The sequence below is a fragment of the Macaca fascicularis genome, chromosome 11 (assembly GCF_037993035.2).
Source record: "Macaca fascicularis isolate 582-1 chromosome 11, T2T-MFA8v1.1".
In the NCBI taxonomy this organism is placed as follows: domain Eukaryota; kingdom Metazoa; phylum Chordata; class Mammalia; order Primates; family Cercopithecidae; genus Macaca; species Macaca fascicularis.
The window spans coordinates 52,898,117-52,919,338 of NC_088385.1; the positions used below are offsets into that span (position 1 = coordinate 52,898,117).

General features: G+C 39.0%; 1 protein-coding gene across 10 annotated transcripts in view; it reads right to left on the reverse strand.

Annotated features, from left to right (window-relative positions):
* Positions 1-10,342: 10,342 nt before the first annotated feature.
* SLC38A1 (solute carrier family 38 member 1) overlaps positions 10,343-21,222 on the reverse strand; it is an 86,904-nt gene continuing 76,024 nt past the window's right edge. For 9 of the 10 annotated variants that reach the window (XM_074006674.1, XM_074006680.1, XM_074006678.1 and 6 more), the window contains one exon: positions 13,882-16,377. In XM_074006674.1, coding sequence (XP_073862775.1) covers positions 16,276-16,377 — 102 coding nt within the window. In that variant the 3' untranslated portion in view covers positions 13,882-16,275. Of the gene's footprint in view, positions 16,378-21,222 lie in introns of all 10 variants that reach the window. The other variant, XM_015430813.3, reaches the window with a different exon arrangement.

The following is a 21,222-nucleotide window of genomic DNA, read 5'->3' on the forward strand; positions in this document are numbered from 1 at the left end:
GAAAGGAAATGAGAATTGCCAGTAAACACATGAAGCAATGATCAGTCATGGTTTACAATTTTAAAATAAAATGAAAACAAGATTCCATGTTTTTGTCATCACTAAGCAAAACTTTAAAAGCGTCTCAGCATTTAGTGTTGGTGAGGGTGCAAGAAAAGGGGCAAATATTTATTATTTGTGTATTTGTGGATTATTACTAATAGTTTTAAAAAGTAATTTGATAATTTCTATTAATGTTAAATAAGCACAGACCTTTTGAATACCAAAAACAGTCTCACTTTTAGGATTTTATGAGTTACTTTGGGATATTTAGAGAAACAATGCAGCAATTTACAAGCACCTTTGGTTAGGATATTTGTTGCAGCACTGTGTGTACTGGTTAAAACTATAAAAATCTGTATGTCTCTCAATAGAGGAGAGATTAAAAAAAATTATATCCCTGGTTTATCCATACCAGGGAATGCTATGCAAGTATTCCTAGAGTGAATTAAATCTGTAGGTACTGTTTCAGAGGTATATCCAAAATCTATTAAGTGGGAAAAGAATCAGATAATTTACTTATGCTTAAACATGATGTGTACCATTCTAACTTGTTGCTGTTGTTTTAATTAATGTCATTTACTTCTCACAGCGATTTTATGGAAAGCTTCTCTTATTATTTCCGTTTTACAAAGGCAAAACCAGGCATCAAATAACATGTCTAAGATTGCCAATCCAATAAATTTGAATCCAACCAGTCTGACTTTAGAATCCATTTGTGTAACCACTACCCTGAAAATCATATTATTGATATTTAGTATCAGTCTAATATTCTAATGACAAACCAAACAAATCCAGCCCTACATCTATGTGTCTTTAGGTAGATATGTATTGCTGTGTGAGCAGTGGGGAAAAGGGTATTAATTTTGATTGTTTCAGTGGGTGGGATAATAAGAGAAGATTATTGGTCATTTCTTAATATATCTCTGTAATATTTGACATCTTGCAAGGAGGAACCTATAATTTTTGAAACCCCGGGAAGAAATATATTTTTAAATTAAATTAAACAATTGTAAAGAGAAAAGAAAAATAAATCTGGAAACATGATGTTGAATCCTGTGTCTAATTATTCCACTTTAAAGATGAAATGTGACTTAGTGTAAACTCTTTCTTGTATTTATTCACTCAAATATTTATTTGAACATCTACCCTGTTTCAGGTGCTGCGAGATAGCAGTGAACAAAATAAACCCTTTCCTCACAGAGTTTACATTCTAGATAGGCATAGACCATAAACAAATAACTAAGCAAACTAAAGCATTTCAGATGAAGACCAGAGTTGACTAAAAAAATAATAATAATAAAGCAAGAGAAAGGATATAGGGAGTAGGGAGTGAAGTATGCGTGGGCTGTGTAGGTAAGTTGTTATTTGTTATGAAATACTCTGAGAGTGTCTTAGTGAGAAGGTAACATCTGAGAAGAGACCTGAGGGCAGTGAGAATAAATTATACATAAATAAGCATGAGAAGAGGATGACAGCAGAGGGAACAGCAAGTGCACAGGCCCTGAGGTCAGAGTCTGCTTGGCATGTTCCAGGAACGAGGCCAGTTTGGGTGATGGTGGCCGGGGTGGGGGGTTTCAGGGTGTGGGAGGAAGAGATCACGGGAAGACCATCTGGGGAAAAGCTTCAGTTTTTTCTCTGAGTGATATGGGAAGTCGTGGAGCCATGGAGGAATTGTACAATCACATGATATGACTTACTGACCTACTACTGGAAGAATTGATTATTTAGTTGGTCATTTCAAATGTGAAGGTAGTAAAGTATTTGCCATTCATTCCACACAGCACACACAAACAATGCAGTGAGTGTCCCCTGAGAGCATTATTTGAAAAGAGGATGTGGTCTGCAAGAGTTTTCAGAGAAGTCTGAGAGGGGAACTATGGGGTATTCCTGAGAACAGTTTGGAAATCCCATGCTAGGTCCCAGGTGAACAGACACTGCAGACAGAATATGCTGTTTACATGGTTTACGTGGTTATGTCATTCAGAGAAAGAACCTTGGGATATTGGTAGGGAAATTTTATTCCAAAAGGAGCATTTTCTATATGTTTGATGTTGAACAAGGGGAAGAAGGTTCACAGGACTTAGCTAAGGCCGGCACCAACCCCACACTAAAAAACAAACAAACAAACAAACAAAACCCATAATCAGGATTTTTTTTTTAAAAGAAAGCTCAAAACAATAGGGGGAAAATGATCATTTTAAATATAACCTATAGGTACTGTGGACTGAGGCACATTTAACGTCTTAGGTTGGGTTTCCCAGAAGCAAATCCCAAGACAGAATGTATGTGAAAGTGATTTATTAGGAAGTGTTCCCAAGAGGAATTCACAGAGGGTCAGGGAATGAGGCTGGGAAGGGAAGGAGCCATGCAAGGAAGGATGCAGTATCCAGCAAAGCCGAAAGGGAAACTGGCTCCATCTCACGGGGGAGCAGTGCAGACACGCAAACACATCTCCACACCGTCCCCATCAGTGGCGGGGCTGCTGTGCCATTTACGCCTGTCAGTCACGGGTTAAGTAAGGGGGGAAATGCTAAATACCCGGCACGCACATCACAGAGTGGGCTCCATTGAAAATCTCTTAGGGAACAGATCCAGGAATAAGGACATCGTTTGACTGTCAAAAGGGTCTTTGAAAACTCTGAATGGAAAGTAGATTTTCCTTCATGCTGTTCCAAAGCATCCGAATTCCACAGGAAAATAAACCTTTACCTCAAATAAAAACTTTGATGTTTGAAAAGTAAAAGCAAGCGGCTTCCCCAGGCAGAAAGGTATGCTTCTAAACTACTTAGAAGAGCTATCCTTTCAAAAGGTAGGGATGATATATAACACTTTTTCTAATGCCCAATTTCCAACTGCTGCGCTGTTCATACAAATCTAGTTTGCTTCCAGTGTGACTGACTGAAGAAAAAGTCACCAACTGGTGGTGGTAGGGGGCCTGTGCTGCTCTCAGACACGTTTTGTTTGGCCTGCCTGTTGTTTTCAAAAATTGGAATTGCAATGTTTATCTTCATATAAGACATTTTTTGCCCATCAAGAATATATCAAAAAATTACTCTATGTCCAGGGTACCCATATCATGAACAAAATAAAAAGCTGATGATCAAAGATAATAAATCTCATGGGGGCAGCAAGTATGACAACATCAAATATCACAACAGAGATGAGAATTTCACATCCTGTGAATAGTATTCTTTTTTTCCTTTTTTTAAGAGACAGAGTCTCGCTCTGTCACCCAAGCTGGAGTGCAGTGATGTGAATACAGCTCACTGCAACTTCAACCTCCTGGGCTCAAGCCATCTTCCCGCCTTGGCCTCCCGTGTAGCTCGGACCACAGGTGCATACCACCATGCCAGGCTAATTAACAAATATATTGTTTTGTAGGCGCAGGGTCTCAATTTGTTGCCCAGGCAGGTCTCAAACTCCTGGGCTCAAGCGATCCTCCTGCCGATGTTACAAGCATGAGCCACTGTGCGTGGCTGATAGTATTCTTAACAAAAATGATATGACAAAGGCCACACACAGGCAATCTGAAGTAGGATGGTAAAACTGGTTCAAAGAACATTTTGAGGCCCAGTGTGGTGGTTTGCACCTGTAATTCCAGCACTTTGGGAGACAGAGGCAGAAGGATTGCTTGTTCTTATACCTTCTTGTAAGTTAGTAAGACCCCATCCTTACAAAAAAAAAAAAAAAAAATTAGCCAGGTGTGGTAGTGGTGTCTGTTGTCCCAACTACTGAAGAGGCTGAGGTGGAAGGATAACTTGAGCCCGGAAAGTCAGGGCTACAGTTAGCTGTGTTCTAGCCACTGCACTCCAGCCTGGGTGACAGCGAGACCCTGTCTCAAAGAAAAAAAACCTCAGAGTATTTTGAAGAACTGGATGTTTACAGGCATATAGAAATAATAGAATAATATAACAAAATTGTCAAATTAGATACAAATCTTTGAGGTTATTTTTCTACTGGGCAGAAATCATTTGCATCTCTACCAGATAAAAATCTGAACAAACAAAAGTACATTCCTCTAGATAGTTAAATAATCCTTGGCTAGGACTGGTAAACAATTTCCCAGTTTCATATTATATCCTCTCTTCATCTTAAGTTTGGAGTAATTTTTTAAAATAATTTTTTTAAATTTAACTTTTAAATTCCGGGGTACATGTGCAGGTTTGTTACATAGGTAAAGTTGTGTCATGTGGGTTTGTCGTACAGATTATTTTGACACCCAGCTATTAAGCCATTAGTTATTTTTCCTGATCCTCTATCTCCTCCCACTTTCCACCCTGGAAGATTTTGAAAATATCTCTGACTATACCACTAGAGATTAGGATTTAATTGGTCTGAGGTAGGGCCCTAGCATAATTATTTTTTAAAGCTGTCCTAAATTCATGAATTTCATAAAAATTACCACTATCATTTTGAAACTGGCTATGAGGAAACAAACTGGAGTTGAAAAGGAATTTACCAATTAATATTTTCTGATGCATATGGTAAAATATCATCTCTAGTTTCTATCTGTGGTAGGGAGCTGGGCTAACTGGGAGCCTGAATATGGAAAACAGGGCTGGGGCTGGGTTTAGTTGGGGGAAGTATAAATATTAAGGACTGTTGAAGAGCTTATTGAAAAAAGAGAAGTGGTGAAGAAACAGTTAGGAGGACTACAGAAACATAAAAGAAGAGAGGCTGGAATATGAACTGAGGTAAAGAGACAAGATGAGAATCGACATTCTATTGTTCATGTGTTCTTATACTTTCTTGTGAGTTTAGAAAAATTCACGGACACAGAATTGATGGGACAAAAGTAAAGAGCATTTACAATATTCATAGATATTGCCAAATTGCTCTCCAAAAAGCTTGCAACAGTTCACATTCTCACCGACTGCATACACAAATGCCTGTTTCTTACATCCTTACCAGAACTATAACAGCAACCACTTTGGTCTTTGCCAATATGAAAAATAAATAAAAAGGTATCATACAGATATTCTAATTTGCATGTATTTAAGAGTTAGAGTGTTAGATTGAACACATCTCAAGTGTTTATTGTATTTCTTTTTCTGGTAGCTCCTTTTTTATATTTCTACAGCTTATTTTTTTCCTTCTTAGTGATTTTTAGAAGCTCTTGATTTTTTAAGGAGATTAGCTTTATGCTACATAGCCAAGGGCTGCTTAGGGAAACTTTAAGAAGCTTCTAGGTGCTTCTTTGTGAAGACAATTAGTCACTTTTAAACAAGAGAAAAGTCGAATGGCCCTTAAATTCTGAATAGGAGCCAAATTTTCTTGAAAGGGGGATTTTTAAAAAAGGAGACAGTAGGAGCCAAATTTTCTTGAAAAGGGGATTTTTAAAAAAGGAGCTAATCAGGCAAGCATCACTCCAAAGGAAGGATGTGACAGTGTTTCTGTGGTTTAACATGAGTGCCCCAAGTCAGACATTTCTGCACCAAAGATTATTGAGTCAGGCAAAGTTGAAGAGGCACCAGGATGGCTCCTGGGAAAATAATATTGTCTCCTACTCAATTTTTTCCCTTTTGGGTTTTGCTACTTTTTATACTTCACTTGTGGATGAAGATAATCGTGGAAGGAGCAGGAAACAGTCCTAAGAGCTCTACAGGGGAACTCACCATGAGGACACCAGGAGTAGAACCTGGAATCAATATCAAGTTTCAACTCCCATGGGTTGGGGGAAAGTGAGAGGCTGGTTTTAACACAGTGTGCGGTTGTAAACAAAAGTCCCTCCTGAGCCAGACAGAATGGAGGCCATGGATTGGGAGCGAGCTGGTGGCAAACTGAGGAGCCATTCCTTGCTTGGGCTCCGAAAGTGACAGCTACCATAGCACTGTGTGGATTGGGGTCAACCTTCCTCTGCTGCTTCAGCCCTCCTTGAGTTGTGGACCTGTGAGGACATGATTGCAGCAGCAGACATAGATGTAACATTGCACAGGGCCGGTGTTCAACAGGGACATCATGTGACAGTGACAGAAGTGACTGAGGTGGGAAAGAAGCCTGCCGTGAACTGATTACATTCACCAGTTCTCTCTCTGCCTGGAGTTTGGAAGCAGACACCTCTGGGTTCTTGCACCATTTGGAAGTGGGAAAGAAAGAGGTGTTAGGCATCCTGGCAATTTGGCCAGGGGAATACTTTGAATAATTTGAACCTCAAACTAAAGAAGCAGGTCCCATCCATTGCAACATGTGAGTGGCAAATGTTAGTTTTGCATCCCATTTGGATTGTCAGATTTTTTTACTTGTTAGCACTATTATATGTCATACAGAGTTTCAAAATATTTACTGATCAATTAATTCCTCTGTGGCTCCTATGTTTTGTAACAAGAAAGGTCTTCTGCACTCCAAGGTATTATTATCTATATAAGATATATATATATACATATTGCAACAGAAAAATTGCGAAGGACTTTGAAATGGGCAAAACACATTATTAGGTGACCTTTCAGTGGAATACCACACGGTCCTTCAAGGTTATCGATAAGGATACCTAAGATATGATGGATAACTATTAGTTACTGAGGTAAATTAACTACAACCTTTTGGTCTTATTATCAAACAGGTTTCTACTTTCTGAAACTTTCCTTAGTCTCTGCTATTAACTACAAGTCAAAATTTGGTTCTTGAGTCTCATGGAAAAAGACTGCGCTTAAAACTTAAAACTATCGAAGTCTATTCAAAGAATAGACTCTTGTGTACAAACCCTGAGCTGATGGTATTTAGACAATTTTCAGTCTGTACCTGTGTAATGAGTATGAATTTACAGAAGTCTTTTCAATGCAGAAGCACATAGCTTTCTGAATGCAGAAATGCTAATCCAAAATTCAGCAAAACAAAATTACAAAGGACAGAATGAGCTGATGAGGAAAATTTTTACTGTGGTTGTATTGATGTTGTTTTAAGGCTATATTTGCTGGATATATAAGGAAGCCATTTCTCTTTCTTCTTAGGCTATCTTCAGTCTACAACAATTCAGTAGACTCTGATTTTGTAAAATGAAACTAAACATTTTGTTTGTTTTTTTTTTTTTTGCTTCTCACTGAACTCTCCCCCACCCTGAGTTTAAACACTGTGACTGAGTTACCTTTTTCACAGCAATGTAGTTATTTGCACAGGTTCAACAAGAGTCTTTTGCTTTCCCGATACATAACTGGACAAAATCGAATGTCACCATGGCCTTACTTGGAAGATTGTTATGTGAGGATGATGGTCATTTAACAGGTATGTCAAACAACTCCAAGGAACAAAGGTTAATTTTACTTCCGTAGCCAATGCCTACAAAACCCTGGCTTAGTACCAACCTCCTAGGGTTGTAACCTATAGCCTAGTACCTAAACTGGTCTATAGGATCCTATTATGAAGGGTGGTGACAAAGAGCACTTCCTGGCAGGTCATGAACCTTAGTAAATTTAAGGGAACTCAAGTCCAGAGGAATTCATCCAAATCTACAGATGGTATAGGTGAATATGGTGGAGTGTGTCAGGCTTGCTTTCCTAGCCCTGAGCTAGCAAATGATGGAGACTTTTCCCCCCTCAACCCACTGCCCCCTTACCCCACAGAGACTTTTAAAAGTGCAGTTCTATGGTTCCAGTAGCTGTTCAATAGTACATAGCTGTAGATTTGCAAAGCAAACTCAAGGAAGCTTATGTGGTTAATTAACACTCTTGCCACACCCATGCAAATAATCAGGCCAAGCCTAATGAGACCATTCTTTTTATGACCAAGAATAATCTTTGAGATTTTTATAGTCACAAAGGGGAAGTTATTAGGGAAACTGGAAAGACTTTAAAAGAAGCAAAAAAGATTACTGGGTAGGTGTACTTTCAACGAAATATTATATGCTGCTTCTGGGTTATCTGATTCTATAAGAATTTTGCCTCGCACCCCCTTTTTTTGGTTTTTGAGCTACTTTATAACCCTCTAAATTGTGGAAAACTGAGAGATGGAAATGATTATTGTCCAGACATACAGAATAATTCTGTCTGATTAAGATGCAATTAATTTCCTTCTGTGGACAGGCCAGTCTTGCATCTACTAGCAAATTCATTTTAGCATTCCTGATTGCTGATATATGTGTTTGCTCTTTGAGTTCTCCTTTGGACCAATTTTTAAACAAATTACTTGTTTCTTAATTAATAAGCTAACTCAATCTTTTGACACATACTTTATTTGACTCATGATTTCATGCTTATAAAAATAGATTTATCATGTGTTATTTAAAGTCTTTAATATATCTAAGTTCTCTTTAGACATAAGGGGTAATATAGAAATCTGGTTTTATTTTCTTCAAAAACTATGTATTTTTTCCTATCATTTATTAAGTAATCTTTATTTTTCCCCATTGATTTGAAAGACCACCTTTCTGGTATTATTTGGGTCATTTATGCATTCACTACTATGATCTATTTATTTATTTGCACCCAGTTCAAGTCTGTTTTAAGTGCTATGGCTTTATAATACATTTGGATAATTTGGCAGGTTATTTTGATGTTGTACTGACTCTTCCAATGAGCAGATTTTTCTACCAACTTGGATTAGCCTAACATGTAAACTAATAAAAGATTTTTAAAAATTGATATTCAAAAATTGGCCTAGTTATTTGGGCCTCATCCACCCTTTCCAAACTAGGCAAAACACAATTACAAATCTAGAAAGTAAGAAAACAGGACATCTGATTTGCAAAGTTATCATTAAGCTCCGTGATGGTTAATATTAAGTGTCAACTTGATTGGACTGAAGGATGCTGGTAAAGTATTGTTTCTGGGCGTGTCTGCAAGGGTGTTGCCAGAGGAGACTGACATTTGAGTCAGTGGACTGGGAGAGGAAGACCCATCCTCAGTGTGGGTGGGCACCATCCAATAAGCTGCCAGCACAGCTAGAACAAAGCAGGCAGAAGAAGATGGGCTAAGCTGGCTTGCTTAGTCTTCTGGCTTTCATCTTTCTCCCATGCTGGGTGCCTCCTTCCATTCCTCCTGCCCTTGGACATCAGACTCCAGGTTCTTCAGCTTTTGGATTCTGGGACTTACACCAGTGGTTTGCCGGGGTCTCTCTGGCCTTTGGCCACAGACTGAAGGCTGCACTGTCAGCTTACCTGCTTTTGAGGCTTTTGGACTTGGACTTAGCTACTACCGGCTTCTTTCTTCCCCAGTTTACAGATGGCCTATTGTGAGACTTCGCCTTGTGATGGTGTGAGCCAACTCTCCCTAATAAACTCTCTTTCATATATACATATATCCTATTAGTTCTGTCCCTCTGGAGAGCCCTGACTAATACAAGCCCACAGTTTATTCCATGGGAAAGGGGGAGAATAGTTCTTCCCTGGCAATTCTGTGTAAAAAAGGATGGAATAGAACAGTATTAGCAAAGACTCGTGGAGGGAGAGTAGAAGGAAGAAGCCAGAACTATCAAAGGCACTGCAGGACTGGTCCTTTCGATTTGGAACAAAATCTGCTCAGATTCTCAATAGTCTTTTAACTTTTACCACTGCTTGAGTTTAAAAGTGATAATTACTCACACCCTTTGCCCTTGGGGTTTTGATCAATTAAGAAGTAGGCATAGGAGGCATGTAAGGATAAAAATATCAGCTTTATTCTGAATGAAGTTAGGTTGGAGAACATGACTTGGACTCCCGTGCCCCAGGTTTCTACTTTGAGTTTTGCATGTGTGCCACCAAGGCCCCGCAGAATGCGCTGCTGTCACCTGGGCAGGCCAGAGGAGTTCATCAAGGGGGTCTTCATCCCCAGCCACACCATAAAAGACCCAGGCTATTCCTGTGCTAGCCCTGTCCACAAGAAGAACTTGGATAGCAGACTTTGGCCATCTTGCTGATCTGGTAAAACCTTTCTAAGATGCTGGAGAGGAGCTGATGATGGATAAAGAAAAGACAAGAGGCTGCACTAGCTTTGACCCAATAGTTACTGAGAAAAGAAAGCGTTGATAGAATTTCTTATTTTATAGGTGGCAGCAACGTGGGTAGAGGAAGACTCAACTCCTTCCTACAACATAGGGCAGAAATTTATACTTATAAACATAAACTTGACTTAAAAAAGAAAATATTATGGTCAATCTACTCTGATTATGAAGAATGGAGAAATGTAGGATATATTTCAGGCCAGATAGATTTCTATCAGAAGTATTTTTAAAAATATTTATGTTAGGGTTCTTAAATATATAACCTTCTATGATCTAGAACACTGACAAATGTGTACAACCCTTCTCCAGAAATCCTGAATAGTGTATATAGTACTCAACTGCCCCAGTTTAGTATTGCATTGCAAAAGAACAAGTACAAAATTTGTAAATATTTTTAGTTCACATTTTTTAATGTTTAAAAACTATGTTAACAGAGCAGTTATAGAAGAGAACTTCTTACATTTCTTTATTTACACCACACCCTGAAAAAAACCCAATTCTATTTGGTTAACTATGAATAGCAAAGTTTTGTGACTTGTAACTCACTTAAATCACCCATCTGAAATTCATTTACAAGGTTTTTACATTAATAAAACAGTAGTGTGCTACACGTACCGGACTCAGATGAAGTCTAAAGTACACTGGACTCTAGAGAGTGGATTACATACCAATGACCAAGATTCAAGTGTTTGGGGAAGAAATTACCTAAGACAGTCTATGTTGGCGTCAACACTAAAATAAAAGGCAAACATGCAGGACTTTCAAAGCGTGATTAGATAATGGTTCTTTGTTTTCTTTTCTTCAAATTTGTGCTCATAATTCATATTCAGGTTCCCTCTCCCCGCTTTCATAGATCCCAAAGTTTGAGAAATGCAGCAATTCAATTGTGAAAAAAACATTCTTCTCTCCAACTTCTGTTTTCACATGTACTATGTAGTGGTATCAGTGTTAACAATGGAAGATCATTATGAAGAAACAATTTGTCATTTTGGGTATATCTGTTTCTATATGACAAGGATTTGTGTCTAAATATTCCTTATTTGTATCTCAGAGGACTATCTGTTAAATAATTGATCTTAATGCCAGCACAAGAAATCAATGAAACTATTTCTCAGACATTTCTTTCTCTAAACAATTAAGTAGGGTTTTAGGTTCCAAGTTTACATTGAGAGAATTATGTTACCTGGGAGAGAATGTAAATTTTTCTAATTCCCAAACAAAACCACTAATATCTAGGAAACATTTATTGTTTATATGCAGATCCTAGAGACTTCTATTTCAGTGTGGATCAACAACTGCAAAAATATACAGCCTCCTATTTATTTACAATAATATTTACATACAAATGAAGTATTTCCTGCAATAAGCCTCAGCTGCATAGATTCTTCCTTTAAAAATGTAAATTCGAGCCTGTATACAGATGGGCCCAGTTTCATAGCCCTTCCTTAGATAAAAACCTAAAGAAGGAAAATGTCTGCACCTTGTGAACTTTACATATTTTGCAAGAACTTTCTCTTTGAGATTTAGTGATAGTTGTTAGTTGTTAGACACCCTGCCTTCAGTTTGTACCTGAAAGCTTTATCTCGTTATAAATAATTCACTGTAATTTAGGGGAAGTATGTCCTGTTGCTAAAGAATTTTCAAACCCGCCATCCCCAGGGAAAATCATGTATTAGTATTGCTAAATGATGGTCTGTATCTTCGTTTTGAAGGTGGCTAGATGTTTGCTGTGAATTTGAATGGGAGAATCATATTCTTAAAGTTTACACCCCCTCTCAGCCTAAATTATATTCTTAAAGTTTACACCCCCTCTAAGCCTAAAGCCATTTAAATTGATAAACTGAGAGAGACAAACAGGTTTCACTCTAAGGTATAAAATCCAATATCTGATCATAATCCTGACCTCCCCCCGACTCCAACTAAATGTGCCATAGTCCAACACCGTGCCCCACTGAATTGGAACTCGCTATTTCATTCTTTTGAGAGCAGTTTGTAGCTCCTTAAGCAGAGCAGACCTTTCAGTAGAGAATTCGCTTTAAAAGGAGGACAGGATTATCATCACACGATTAACACAAACACTGGAGAACTTACTTCTGTCAAATTTAGTATTTCTTCTAAGTCTGCATTTACAAAGGGTCTTTTCTTTTAATTTCTTTCACAACTGCCCCGCCCCCACTAAAGCCTCACTTTCATTTCCTCTCAGCTTTAAAAAATAAAATATTATCATGCCTCAGCCCGAGGTAACACCGAGTGCAAGCAGCTTGTGTTTAGGGATGTGCACCTGCACTGGTATTTTCAACGAGAAGGGGATGACCAGGTGGCATCCCTGGATTCACTCGCTTTCTTGCCATTGCAGAGACCCCTGCCGCCAGGCTCCTTTCCTCCCCTCCCTAAAGCCTTTCTCTTGTATCTTGCACCATGAGTCCTAGGAATCATCTTGTGAGGTAGGATGAATGGGAAGTAAAAGTGAGACTCATTGACGTAGGGTGATTCTCAAACTTGATGCACTTTAGAATCATCTGCTGAGTCCCTCCCTGAGAGCTTCTGACTTCACCGTGTCTGGGAGGGGGCTGAGAATCTGCATTCTAATGAGGTCCCTGATGATGCTGATGCTACTGGTCTAGGGGCCACACTTTGAGAACCACTGGCTTAGAGGCATGAATCAAGCTCCAAAAAGCAGTCAGTTTCAGGGTAACAGTCTTAGGTGCTCTCTGAAACACTGAGGAATCTTACCACAACCTGTGTCCACCATAAGCCCTATCACCATCACCCATCTGGGTGCTTCTTTTTCTCAACAGGGTCTGTACCTGTAAAAAAGGAAAGTGGGTGGAAAGCTTTTTTTTTTTTTCTTTTTTCTTGTTTTCTAACCTCCCAGCTGATTCCTGGAGAGTTCAAACATGGTTACTAGCACTAAAAACATTAAAAGTGCTGTGCGCTGGCCTCAATGACTGGTACATGGGGGAAGCTGTGCAGCAGCATCCTTTTCTGTGGTGGGCAGGGCAGGATATGGGCCATAGGAGCCAAAAGTCAGACAAGCAGAAGAAGGCAGACTATGCCTGAACCTTCCAGACAACAGCAGAGGTAGCAGCTGACGGATGTCCCTGGAGGTTTCTGACCCATGAGAGGCCCCTTCACCCTCCTTCACCCTCCTCCTACCATCAGGCTCTCTGCAGTTATGGACTTATTCCTCCCCATTTTTGCTGGACACCATGTTTCAGGCCACTCTGGTCACCTGTAGTCTGGTGGCATCTCTACCCCCACTGTCCAGTAGGTGGGATGTGGCTGGGATGGACAGTCCAGATTCTACTAACAGGCAACTCTGAACAAACACCCTCCCTGGAAACAATATTATATTTGATGGTTAGATTCTTTAGCAAACCTATTACATTATTCGATTTCAGCTAAACTATGGGTTTGATCATCTTTTCCAGCTGCTCCAGGGGCCTAACCACCGTGGATAACGTGGTCTCTAAAGGAAAATACATTCCAGGTTGCAAACAATCAACTGATCAACTGACAACCTTTGGAATATGATCTCCTTATATATTGGGGTTCCCTGTGCCTAAACAGAGTAGGTTTCCCTCCTGTGCGTATTTCAACAGCCCCACTTCCAATAAGTAACATTAAGTAAATTAGGGATTGAGAGTATTCTGTGTTACAATAACTAGAGAACAGTTCTAAATCCAAAGTGTGAAACTGGCACTGTTCACTAGTATAGAGATCCTACCTACCAAAGGAAAACGTGCTGCTTCCCATGGCTAAGGTACAGTATTCTTTAATCTACTAATTTAGCAGAAAAACTTCCAGAGCACTTGACTGTGCTGTTTAAATTCGACCTAACATCTGTGATACATGTATTTTTGGCTACCAATTCACTATTCTGAACAAGAATAAGAGCAGTACACTTTACAGCTAATCCCACACAAAGGATGTAACTAATCAGTGATATTGGACAAATCACAGTAGGTCTATTACATTCAGTCAACAACAAATTTAGATAAACATACAAAGGTTTTTAAAAATATGTGTGGTATCACACACAGCAACAACAGTGTGCCTCCTCTAAACAAATCTATTTTAAATAAATATTCCTTGTATTGACACGTGAAACCCAGAGGCCCAAAAATATCCTACACATCCCAGTTAATGATAATGTTCTAAATTGACTTTGTGAGTGTAAAATGAATTGCTATAAAGTAACAAGGAAAATACAAAGTAGCATAATATAGCTTGTGAACTAAATTATGTATTTTTAAAGGTAAGGTCATCCCACTACCTGGCTATTTCATTACTGGTGCTCTAGACAAGCTCCCAAGAACCGACTGAATCTTGGCTTGTTCTGTTTGTCATTGCTTATATAATATGGAAAACATCGCTGAAAAGGACAGAGATGACCATAGATATGGCTAGGGTAGGTATTCATATCTAGATATCTGAACTCTGACCTAATGTGGATATGATTCTGTAGCATTATATTAAAAGCTATGATGATGCAATGCAGAAAATAACCTTTCATTCTCCCCCCAAGAGGATCACGACAGGTGCTTCAATGCCTGCCGTATCTATGGGACATTAGTGTGATTCTCAGTGAGAGTGAAGGCCTTTGGGGATTTGAGTCAGGAAGAGAACATGGCTAAGTGCCTGGAAACTCTGCAAACAGTCTGCAGTTAGATTCTACTTATCTCTGGATAAGAAATCTGTGCTCAGTGAAATTATGTGTTTGGAAAATTCAACCAGAATATAGAGGAAACATAAGTCCTGTTTCAAGAGGCCAGCTCACGGAGCATGCACATTTCTCACCATATGCAAGCTACGGACAATTCAGTCACAGGGCATGGCCCCACTTAGGGGAATGCATTTCTGGGTTTCCTTGCTATCCCTATTCCTTTTTCAGCTACAAACTCTCCTCTTTTTCAGCCTCTTCAGTTTCCTCGTGCTCCCTTTAGGAGAGGGACTAGGGTAAGAGTACCAGGCAACTCTGTCCTCCTGCATGGACAGTTGAGATGGGCAGTAATGGCACAGTCCTTGGTTGGGGAAGAGAAGAGGAGACAGCACAGACACTGAGACCCCCTTGTCTTCCTCATCTGGCGGAAGGAAGGTACTCAGTGATTCTGTCAGAAGCTCTTCACAAAGACTTTCTCTGAGGGTTTTTTTTTTCCCACAAGACTAGATGGAGAATTAATGAAGAAGAAATGGAAATGAGGCTTATTTAAGGTACAAAAATCTTGTATTTGTAATAACCTAGATTTATAGATATAAAACAAGTCTTTTAAAGACTTCCCTAAAGTACTCAATATAAAACAGGAGTTACTTATCCTAGATCATCCTTACTTAGGTACACATGATTCTCTGTGCAACTAGCTGGTGGACATGAATAAAAGCTGCTGGGCCTGTAATGTACTAAAACATTTTTCTCCCTTCAGCGAGACAGGGTTGAAGGCTAAACGCATCAGAGTAGTATTTTCTTAGGCATTTTGGACAATCATTTTGCAGTAGGTTCTATAGGTTTTCCCCAGCGAAAGTTGACTCAGACCAGAGTAACTCTGACACAAGTTGCCAAGAGGGAAACAATACTTCATTTGCTAGATTACCCAAAAGTGTAGCTTCATTTAATTACCAAGGTAAGAATCATCCCCAATGACTTTTCAGCTGAGAACACTTGCCAGAGAATGTCTCTGGATGGGAATGGATGTGGTACCAGCTAGTCCACTGGACTACCCGAGCTCAGCTGCCAGGTGATCAGAGCCACCTCAAATATTGGGCATGCTCTGATTCAGCAGTGGCAGTGCCCTATAACTTTCAGATCATTATCTCTGTGTGCTATGTTAACCAAAATAGGCAAATTATTTACGAAACCATTTTTTTTCTGTAAAGCAAAATAAATATATACAATTCAAGATTCTTTTCTCTTCTAAAAAGGTACAGATAGTGTGAGCTGAACATCAGTAGGAAAATTATTTCAGAATCTGGATGTATAATAAATAAACATGATTGCACATCATGTTTCCAAAGTTCTAAGAGACTGGGAAGCCACAAAACATAGAGTTAGACGGGTAAAAAATGACTGCGAAAAGTACTGGGAAATATGATTGTATGAAAACTGAAAAAAAAATTCACAATCCCTAAATTGATCCCAAATCTTGGAGGGACATGAAGCATTATAGAAACACGTCTCTGTTTTGCAACCAAAGTATTATTCCATTTTAAGTATTCTGTACATTTCTGTTTGCTTCTGTAAACTTGCAGAATAAGTGGTGAGAGATTGCTGATGTGTGGGGACTTGACTGAGTAGACAACAGGGCTGTTTCTTTTTCTTGGCGGGTCTCAGTGGCCTTCGTCGCCACTCGATGAGCAGGCCCAGTCATAGATGACCAAGGGAATGCTGACCAAGGAGAACAACACCCCCAGGCCCAAGAAAAGGGCAGCCTGGAGCAAGAGAAAGGCAACGGTTATTTTCAGTGCAGCAAAAATTTTCCACATGTACCTGGGGAAAAAAAATAGAATGGTTTTCCCTCTCCCTTTGTGTCCCCTGGTATTCAGAGTTTGTCACAACCATGGCTGAACTGTGAGAATCTTTCTAAAATTGTATGAATCTGATTCTGCAAGGATGGGAAAATAGAAAAAAAAAAAAAAAAACAAGCTAAGCAGAGTAGTCCTCTATGTCCCATTCTTTGACTTCATGGTCACTTCAAGTGTATGTATCCATTCTACAAATGACTGGGTATCCTTATGGCTTCTCTCAAACTAATATTACAACCAAAGGGGAAAAAAAGGCCTTAGAAAATATCCAGGTCATTTTGTTATTCATTACCTACCAACCTAGCTTATCACCGGCAAGCAAACATTTCTGTATGAAAAAGTGGAAAAAAACATACAAAAGCAAAATAGATTTAAGTGAAATAGGACACAGGTGTCAAAAACTAAGTTACCTGAAGGGCTGATGAAGGCCATAGGTGGACAGATGATGATATGGTTTGGTGTGTCCCTACCCAAATCTCATCTTGAATTTTAGCTCCCATAATTCCCACATCATAGGAGTGACCCGGTGGGAGGTAATTGAGTCCTGGGGGCAGATCTTTCCCATGCTGTGCTCGTGATAGTGAATACATCTCATGAGATCTGTTGGTTTTATAAAGGAGAGTTCCCCTGAACATGCTCTCTGCCTGCCACCATGTAAAATGTGCCTTTGCTCCTTGTTTGCCCTCCACTATGATTGTCAGGCCTCCCCAGTCGTGTGGAATTGTGAGTCAATTAAACCTCTTTCCTTTATAAATTACCCTGTCTCAGGTATTTTTTTAAATTATACTTCAACTTCTAGGGTACATGTGCACAACGTGCAGGTTTGTCACATAGGTATACATGTGCCATGTTGGTTTGCTGCACCCATCAACTTGTAATTTACATTAGGTATTTCTCCTAATGCCATCCCTCCCCAAGCCCCCCACTCTATGACAGGCCCCGGTGTGTGATGTTCCCTGTCCTGTGTCCATGTGTTCTTGTTGCTCAACTCCCACCTATGAGTGAAAACATGCAGTGTTTGGTTTTCTGTCCTTGTGATAGTTTGCTTAGAATGATGGTTTCCAGCTTCATCCATGTACCTTCAAAGGACATGAGCTCATCCTTTTTTTATGGCTGCGTACTATTCCATGGTGTACATATGTCACATTTTCTTAATCCAATCTATCATTGATGGACATTTGGGTTGGTTCCAAGTCTTTGCTATTGTGAATAGTGCCACAATAAACATACGTGTGCATGTGCCTTTATAGTAGCATGATTTATAATCCTTTGGGTATATACCCAGTAATGGGATGGCTGGGTCAAATGGTATTTCTAGTTCTGGATCCTTGAGGAATCACCATACTGTCTTCCATAATGGTTGAACTAATAATTTACACTCCCACCAACAGCATAAAAGCGTTCCTATTTCTCCACATCCTCTCCAGCCTCTGTTGTCTCCTGACTTTTTAATGATCGCCATTCTAACTGGTGTGAGATGGTATCTCATTGTGGTTTTGATTTGCATTTCTCTGACGACCAGTGATGATGAGCATTTTTTCATATCTCTGTTGGCTGCATAAATATCTTCTTTTGAGAAGTGTCTGTTCATATCCATTGCCCACTTTTTGATGGGGTTGTTTTTTTCTTGTAAATTTGTTTAAGTTCTTTGTAGATTCTGGATATTAGCCCTTTGTCAGGTGGGTAGACTGCAAAGATTTTCTCCCATTCTGTAGGTTGCCCGTTTACTCTGATGGTGGTTTCTTTTGCTGTGCAGAAGCTCTTTAGTTTAATTAGATCCCATTTGTCTATTTTGGCTTTTGTTGCCATTGCTTTTTGTGTTTTAGCAATGAAGTCTTTGCCCATGTCTGTGTCCTGAATGGTATTTCCTAGGTTTTCTTCTAGGGTTTTTATGGTTTTAGGTCTAACATTTAAGTCTTTAATCCATCTGGAATTATTTTTTTGTATAAGGTGTAAGGAAGGGATCCAGTTTCAGCTTTCTACAAATGGCTAGCCAGTTTTCCCAGCACCATTTATTAAATAGGGAACACTTCCCCCATTGCTTGTTTTTGTTAGGTTTGTCAAAGCTCAGATGGTTGTAGATGTGTGGCGTTAATTCTGAGGCCTCTGTTCTGTTCCATTGGTCCATATATCTGTTTTGGTACCAGTACCATGCTGTTTTGGTTACTGTTGCCTTGTAGTATAGTTTGAAGTCAGGTAACATGATGCCTCCAGCTTGTTCTTTTTGCATAGGATTGTCTTGACTATGTGAGCTCTTTTTTGGTTCCATATGAACTTTAAAGTAGTTTATTCCAATTCTATGAAGAAAGTCAGTGGTAGCTTGGTGAGGATAGCATTGAATCTATAAATTACCTTAGGAAGTATGGCCCTTTATATGATATCAATTCTTCCTATTCATGAACATGGAATGTTCTTCCATTTGTTTGTGTCCTCTTTTATTTCATTGAGCAGTGGTTTGTAGTTCTCCCTGAAGAGGTCCTTCACATCCCTTGTAAGTTGGATTTCTAGGTATTTTATTCCCTTTAGAGTAAATGTGAATGGGATTTCACTCATGATTTGGCTGTTTGTCTATTATTGGTGTATAGGAATGCTTGTAATTTTTGCACTTTCATTTTGTATCCTGAGACTTTGCTGAAGTTCCTTATCAGTTTAAGGAGATTTTGGGCTGAGATGATGGGGTTTTGTAAATATACAATTAGGTCATCTGCAAACAGAGACAATTTGACTTCCTCTTTTCCTAATTGAATACTCTTTTTTTCTTTCTTGTGCCTGATTGCCCTAGCCAGAAGTTCCAACACTATGTTGAATAAGAGTGGTGAGAGAGGGCATCCTGTCTTGTGATGGTTTTCAAAGGGAATGCTTCTAGTTTGTGTCCATTCAGTATGATATTGGCTGTGGGTTTGTCATAAATAGCTCTTTATTATTTTGAGATATGTTCCATCAATACCTAGCTTATTGAGAGTTTTTAGCATGAAGGACTGCTGAATTTTGTCAAAGGCCTTTTCTGCATCTATTGAGATAATCATGTGGTTTTTGTCATTGGTTCTCTTTATGTGATGGATTACATTTATTGATTTGCATATGTTGAACCAGTCTTGCATCCCAGGGATGAAGCTGACTTGATCGTGGTGGATAAGCATTTTGATGTGCTGCTGGATTTGGTTGGCCAGTATTTTATTGAAGATTTTTGCATCAATGTTCCTGAGGGATATTGGCCTAAAATTCTCTTTTTTTGTTGTGTCTCTACCAGGCTTTGATAACAGGATGATGCTAGCCTCATAAAACGAGTTAGGGAGGATTCTTTCTTTTCTACTGATTGAAATAGTTTCAGGAGGAATGGTGCCGGCTCCTCTTTGTATGTCTGATAGAATTCGGCTGTGAATCCTTCTGGTCCTGGACTTTTTTTTGGTTGGTAGGCTATTATTTACTGCCTCCACTTCAGAACCGATTATTGATCTATTCAGATATTCAACTTCTTCCTGGTTTAATCTTGGGAGGGTGTATGTGCCCAGGAATTTATACATTTCTTCTGGATTTTCTAGTTTATTTGCGTAGAGGTGTTTATAGTATTCTCTGATGGTAGTTTGTCTTTCTGTGGGATCGGTGGTGATATCCCTTTATCATTTTTTAATTGTGTCTATTTGATTCTTCTCTCTTTTCTTCTTTGTTAGTCTTGGTAGCAGTCTATCTATTTTGTTGATCTTTTCAAAAAACCAGCCCCTGGATTAACTGATGTTTTGAAGGGTTTTTTTTTTGTGTGTGTCTCTATCTCCTTCAATTCTGCTCCGATCTAAGTTATTTCTTACCTTCTGCTAGCTTTTGAATGTGTTTGCTCTTGCTTCTCTAGTTCTTTTAATTGTGATGTTAGGGCGTCGATTTTAGATCTTCCTTGCTTTCTCTTGTGGGCATTTAGTGCTATAAATTTGCCTGTACACACTGCTTTAAATATGTCCAAGAGATTCTGGTATATTGTATCTTTGTTCTCTTTGGTTTCAAAGAACATCTTTATTAATGCCTTCATTTCGTTACCCAGTAGTCATTCAGGAGCAGGTTGTTCAGTTTCCATGTAGTTGTGTGGTTTTCAGTGAGTTTCTTAATCCTGAGTTCTAATTTGATTGCACTGTGTCTGAGAGACAGTTTTTTTTGTGATTTCTGTTCCTTTAAAATTTGCTGAGTATTTTACTACCAATTATGTGGCCAATTTTAGAATAAGTGCAATGTAGTGCTGAGAATAATATATATTCTGTTGATTTGGGGTGGAGTGTTCTGTGGATGTCTATTAGGTCTGCTTGGTGCAGAGCTGAGTTCAAGTCCTGGATATCCTCCATAACCTTCTGTCTCATTGATCTGTCTAATATTGACAGTGGGGTGTTAAAGTCTCCCATTATTATTGTGTGGGTATCTAAGTCTCTTTGTAGGTCTCTAAGGACTTGCTATATGAATCTGGGTGCTCCTGTGTTGAGTGCATATATATTTAGAATAGTTAGCTCTTCTTGGTGAATTGATCCCTTTACCACTATGTAGTGGCCCTCTTTATCTCTTTTGATCTTTATTGGTTTAAAGTCTGGTTTATCAGAGACTAGGATGGCAACTCCCATTTTTTTTCTTTTTTCTTTTCTTTTTTTTTTTTTTTTTGCTTTCTATTTGCTTGGTCGATCTTCCTCCATCCATTTATTTTAAACCTATGTGCGTCTTTGCATGTGAGATGGGTCTCCTCAATACAGCACACTGATGGTTCTTGACTCTTTATCA